The sequence below is a fragment of the Syngnathus acus genome, chromosome 20 (assembly GCF_901709675.1).
Source record: "Syngnathus acus chromosome 20, fSynAcu1.2, whole genome shotgun sequence".
Taxonomy (NCBI): domain Eukaryota; kingdom Metazoa; phylum Chordata; class Actinopteri; order Syngnathiformes; family Syngnathidae; genus Syngnathus; species Syngnathus acus.
Window position 1 is genome coordinate 8270765 of NC_051104.1, and position 6197 is coordinate 8276961.

The following is a 6197-nucleotide window of genomic DNA, read 5'->3' on the forward strand; positions in this document are numbered from 1 at the left end:
CCAACCCTCCCTCCCTCCCTCCCTTTTCTTTTCGCCGTCAATGTTGTCATAGAAACGGTCGCCAGCCGGCAGGCCTGTAAAAGCCGCTGACCCATTACGGTGTCATATACTAAGGATGTGTTGTCATGACGACTCGTGATGTCAAAAAAGGAAGTTGTGTGTGTGTGTGTGTGCGTGGGAATGTGTGTGTGTGCGTGCGTGCATACTGTATTGCAATTTGTTTGAGGCAGGGACTACTTTGTTAAATATGCAGCTCAAATTGGATGTGAAATGCAAAAGAGGACCAAAGATCTGCTTTTTGAAATACTTTTGCTGGTCGTGCCATTTGGAAACTACAAATGATCAGATGCAAAGGGGACGAGGAGGGTTACGTGTTTTGTGAATGTATTTTTTTTTAAAAGAGTTTCTCAGTCAGCTATGTGTGTTTATTTGTTGTGTTTGCAAATAAAAGTTGAAGCATATCGCCGTTGTGATGTAAAAGGCGCGCTCAGACTTGAAAAAAACGCTCCGATCGACACGCCAATAGCACTTTGATCGATGGCCAGGCTAATTGAACGAACGATACCACATCCTTTCTTTCCACCCTATCTCTAACCGGGCCGAGGTGTCGCTACCTGCTTCAGATGAGCTTCTTGCGGTAGGCGGACCTGCAGAGTGGACACGCGGGACTGCGGTCCGCCACGAAGGCCTCCAAGGCATCCAGGCAGACTTGGTGGAAGAGGTGCGAGCAGGACAGGAGCACCGAGCGCCGCCGATGGAGCTGGAAGGCGGACGACCCCGGCGCGGCTCCCGGGTGCCACAGCGCCGTCAGGCAGATGGGGCAGTCGCCGGCCCCTCGCTGGCTCACCTGAAAACATGCAGGCAGGCAGGCAGGCAGGCAGGCAGGCAGGCAGGCAGGCAGGCAGGCAGTTAGGCACAAGCACACGTGTTGGCTCAATGAACCATCACCTCTGTGTTGTGTCAGGAAATATGGTTTTGGTGCTTTTTCTTTCTTTCTTCCTTCCTTCCTTCCTTTCTTTCTTTCTCCCCTCACCTGACTCCGTATGCGCTCCCAGTCGTCCTCCCGAGGCTCGGCGACGCGCTTTTCTCTCTCCGGCTGCCCCAACACTCGGCGGCTGGATGACAGCGAGCGCTCGATATCGCTGAGAAAAGCTTCGGCGTCGGTGCGACAGCGTCGCACCAAGCCCTCGCTCAGCTCCTGCAGCTGATGAGAAGAAAGCATTTTATCGGCACGACCGGCATATCGTCATACGCCGTGCGGCGCCGTGTGTGTGTGTTCCAGCGAAGACTAATTACGTGGATTTGTGTATTGTCTACCATGAAGGACGACTAACGGGAAGCACTCGAGATATTGCCGGGAGACATGGAAACACAGTCACGGTGTCTATTTGAATACACGCAAATTGATCATCATTCAATGTGCTGCAAAAGTGTCAGTCACCAAGACAACCCAGCAAACTGCTCTGTGATGAATTCCACTGACCATCCATCCACAAGAACATTTTAGGGGCAAAGGTCATGCAAGACATAGAGCCTTGCTGCGTTGACTCTGGATTGGAAAAAGTCACATTTGTATTCTCAACAAGTTTATTGGCCATTTCCTTTGATTGTGTCCGTCTACACGCTTGCCGGATCGCCAGGGGAAGGCTCGCACAGGTCCCGGCCCGGCCCGGCCCGGCACCGACACGCCTGTTTGCATTACAGTCAGCTAAGCAAACGGGATCCCGGCCCGGCCCCACCAATCACCCACCGGTGACCTGTCAGCGGCGTGTTCTTGAAGATCATCCCTAACGTGACAAAAGATATGAGAATCGCACGACCACCCACACCACGGCTGAATCACATCGGTGACTGACTGACTGACTGACTGACTGACTGACTGACTGACTGACGGACGGGCGACGAGGAGTCGCTGGGCGGGGCCTAATGTGTCACGGCCCACTTAATTGACTCAGTAAATGGCGGAGTTTAACAAGAGGGCCACGCCAGGGACAGTCCTCGTCCACTTGTCACTCGCGCTTCGTCTGCCACTTCCAAGTGCCCTGTTGGTTACGTGTGGAGTCGTACCAAATCCTGTCTGGAAAGTAGGCCTGACTTTTGTTTTTGTTTTTTTTACAAAAATGTGATTTCCTTAACCGCGTCAATCGAGAAGTACGCGCCTCCGAGGCCCCGGTGGAGTTCACTAGGTGGCAATGTTCCCTTGTTGCTACGAGGCACCTTGAAGGCCACGCCGTCATTCAACACGGGTCAGAATGTGACCCGCACGCGGCTCCCTGGGCCGAGTATCCAAACACTACAGTCGACACACACACACAAGGCATTAATCGATGAAGGAACGGCAGACCCAAACAAGCGCGGGAGGGAGGCATTGTGCTTTTGTCTGGAATGTTCACACTGTTTGACACAACACACAAAAACTCTCTCCGTATTAGCGAACAAACATGGAGGAGTTGACAAAGCATCAAAGGGGCTCCAGAAGGTGAACGCAGGTGAAGGTGTGGATGCGTGCGTGCGTGCGTGCGTGCGTGCGTGCGTGCGTGTCCTTTTGGGTCTGTCTGGGATGCAACATTTGTCCATGGTGAAATCAAGTTCCTTATTTAGAATGCATCTATGTGTCCTATAAGAAAAGTGATTGTGACCATGTCATCCAAATCTCACCTTGGCCTCAAAGAATTTGCGCCGGAGACGCTTGTCTTTCGGGCAGACGGTTCTCCGAATGTTCCCGTAGCGCTTGCGGGCTGCGTAGCCTCGCCAGAACGCTTGAATTCTGAACATAGAGTCACATCAGCAACTATTCATACAAGTTGACAGGTCACCAGATGAGATGAATCACCTGGTGGCGCAGCGGTTTCGGAAGAGGCGCGCGGCCTCGTGGATGACTCGCGTTTGGTACGCTTCCCGGCGGCACATGGGGCAGCGCTTGCGGCCGGAGAAGCTCTCCAAGGCCCGCAGGCAGCTTTTGTGGAAGACGTGCGAGCACGATAGCAACACCTAACCAGACCGACAGCGGCTCTAAAAAATTGTCTCCAAAGGGAAAAGAAATAAAGACAACTACCTGAGGCAGAAGGCAGAAGGCCTCTCTGCATATGGCGCAAGGCTGCTCGGATTCCCGGCGCTGGAGCCACCTGGCCTTCACCAGAGTCCACTCATCTTCGCTCAGCCTCTCCGGGGGCAAGGCCACCAAGCCCATCCTCTGAGCTGGCCAGCCAACACAAAAATGACACATTGGCTCCAATTGTAGAGTTTAGTTTTTTTTTTTTTTTAAATCTTTTTTATTCCTAGCTAGCCACCTAGTACCTAACGTTGGAGGCGGCGGCGCGGGATCCAGCACATACTCTCGCTCTTCTCCGAGGCACCGAGGAACATCCTTTCGGATCCCTCTCTCTTTTGCGTGATGAAGTGCGTGCGCTTTGCTCCTGAATGTCAACAGCGGGTCCAAAAGTGAAAAGTTGGCTTCCAGAAGGTTCCTGGTGATGTGATCCTGAAGGGCCACCGAGGTGATCACCAACCTGCTGCTTACTTTGGAATCCTGTCAAATAGAGAAACATTTGCAAGCTCACATTCAGACATCCATCCAGCCAGCCATTTGATATACCGCTTATCCTCAGTTGCAAACATATCAAGACGTGACAGTAAGAAATAAGAAAGTCACACCGAAAAGGATTACTGATTAAAGAAGTTGATCGCTCAATGTTTTCAGCAGTATTCCAAACTTTAGATTTATCACAGGAAAATGATACTTGCATCATGTCTGATATTACTGAAATTAGACGCACATTGCATCGTATTCATGAAATGCCCCCCCCAAGGGGGGAAGAAAAAAAACACTGGCGAGTATCCAACATATTTGTTTAAAACTAAAGTTTTAGTACACGCGAGGCTTTTTCAACCACTTCTTCAAACTTTCCATTTGTTTCCCCTAAAACATCATTTCGAGGTAAAAGCCAAACCAACCTTCCTCATTGCCATCCTATCAGCGCAGAGTTTGGAGCGGTTGCTAGGTATCCCTTTGTCACGCTTTCACCGCTTCTGATTAGCTGAGCCGAAGAGAAAGCACTTTCAAAATAAAAGAGTCAAAGAAGAAGACACTTTTCACTCTCTATAAATATTTCAATCATTATTAATGAATTCATTGAGTGGAGTATGAACTGTCAGAATGGAGTTATATGGAGGGTATATCCATATTTTCATCAGCAATATGGATTGGAGAACGCTTCTTTGTAAGTGAGCAAAATTCAGCATCATATCAAGGAGCGAGCTATTCTCCCCTCGTGTATGTATTTTGGATTTGTAGAAATAAATGCCGTAGTTTGGTACTCGGTGCCATGTCTCGATAATGATTATTTGATTGTCAGGCAGGTGTCAGTGCATAGTTGGAACCTGACCAAAGGGGGCTGGCTAGTCAATGTGACTCACCCGGCCAGCTGTCGTCAGAACAAAGCTAAGCTGCTCATACCTGCGCAGTGAGCTCAGGGATCCCTCCCAGGTCACCTTCACGTTGGAGAAGAAAAAAAAAAAAATCAAAACTCATACACACAAACAGCGTCCACGGCGGCGGCAGCAACAGCTACGGCCCCACCCCCGACCAAAAAGGTCTTGATGAAAAGTTTGCTCAATATCGAGTGCGCCGTGCCACCTTTTTTGGAAACACTTTGCAGCCTTGACTGACGCTGCTCTGCGCCGCTGATGTGCTCAGGCGCAAGACGGCTAACGGTGAGGCCTGTCAATCCGTGCAGCCGTCCGAAGAAAACAAAAGCCGAGACGCCACGCACGCACGCACGCACGCACGCACACACGCACGCGGGTGAAGGAAAGCGGCGAGCTTCTCAAGAGGCTGCCGCATTCTTGAGATTAGGGCAAGAAAAACGGAGACCACTGGCGCTAATGCCGCAGACAAAGGCGCGGAACAATTTATTAGCAAAGAATTCCAGCCCAGGGCTCAATCAAAGGCCTCGACGTCCAACCCTGCCAGACTTGGGGCTTTGCCTTGTTGTTTTAAGTAAATAATCACGCTTAAAAGATATGACGAAGATGGGGCTCAAGACCCCTCCTGCATTCTTCCAACTGTCATCAGAATGGATTTCAGTGTGTGCTTTTATTTTCAACAGCCAGCGTGTTTGTCTTTAGCGTTTTTAAAGGGCTTTTTATTGAACTTTCTTCCCCCCAAGCCCCCCGTGCATCTCTTAACCTGATCTTTGGTATTTCTCAAGACGGCTCACCTTCACGTGTAAGGAGCTGATGACGTAAAAAAACCCCATCTCAGACAAATATAAAGCATTAGAATAGCACAACATGGATGCTACTCAATAGCCCATGCTAGCTCACTTTAAGGCAAAGTTATGTCGGTTTTAAAGTTTGTAGTTTGAACGAATTGATCTTTTTCCACAATCATCATTCTGATTGTTGTCAGGCGAGTCCTCGCGCCGAGATATAGATGCGAGAGGGCGGCCTGTAACGGCTAATGAACAATTATGTCAGCCAGCCGGAGAGATGAGCAGGCGGCCAATCGCTAAATCCAATTATTTTATGACTTGACCTATAATGCCTCCCCTAACATGACTTTAATGGCTCACGTGGAGTCCCCACTCCAGTCTGCGTCTATAAAAGAAGCGCGTGGCGCACCTCGCCGGCTTCTCGGCGAGACGGAGCTCCCGCCAGACCGCCACCCGCCCGATCGAACTAGCCCGATCAGCCCGATCGCCACAATCGCCCACCCGCCCGATGACGAGACGAGACGCGACGCGACGCGTCCTTTTGTAAATGAAATACAAATCACCCGGCGAGCTTTTGGCTTGGACTTCATTTACTAAGTGCTACATTACCTCATACGTTGGACCTAACAATGGATTTGCTATAAATCGGCGCTGGCTGGGTTGAAATGACGGAGGGGCTCACATATCACAAAATGTGCCAGCGCTTATTAGCACTTGAGAACTTATTGATCCGGCGTGATTAATATCAGCGGGGGAGGGCAGACTCAATTAGGTCCGCTTTGTGCTGACTGCTGCCGGACCCGAGCGAGCGACTGACCGAGCGAGCGAGCGACGCTGCGTGAGTGTCTGTCACCCGTGCCAGGAGTGAACCACCATTGCGCGTCAGCAAAAAGTACCAAATCACCTCACAGCGCTCCCTCCACCTGTCACTTGAAACGCCGGCCGAACGCGCTAATTTGCCGGCCGGCCGCCCTTCCACCCTCC

At 50.7% G+C, this 6197-nt stretch overlaps 1 protein-coding gene across 1 annotated transcript; it reads right to left on the reverse strand.

Moving 5' to 3' along the window:
- Window positions 1-396: 396 nt before the first annotated feature.
- On the reverse strand, window positions 397-3969 carry rnf32 (ring finger protein 32). The gene is made up of 7 exons (XM_037280416.1): window positions 3955-3969; window positions 3298-3529; window positions 3056-3198; window positions 2834-2991; window positions 2659-2767; window positions 1034-1204; window positions 397-847 (listed from the first exon to the last, which is right to left on the reverse strand). Exons 1-7 carry the CDS (start codon window positions 3967-3969, stop codon window positions 620-622), a joined length of 1056 nt encoding a protein of 351 aa, XP_037136311.1. The 3' UTR covers window positions 397-619.
- Between the last annotated feature and the right edge of the window lie 2228 nt (window positions 3970-6197).

Bases quoted from the DNA above. Each gene is read 5' to 3' on its own strand.
- rnf32 (XM_037280416.1), bottom strand. The intron at 1,205-2,658 runs GTGAGATTTGGA...TCTTCTCATCAG, and splicing joins GCAAATTCTTTGAGGCCAAG to CTGCAGGAGCTGAGCGAGGG. The intron at 848-1,033 runs GTGAGGGGAGAA...GCATGTTTTCAG, and splicing joins GGGAGCGCATACGGAGTCAG to GTGAGCCAGCGAGGGGCCGG.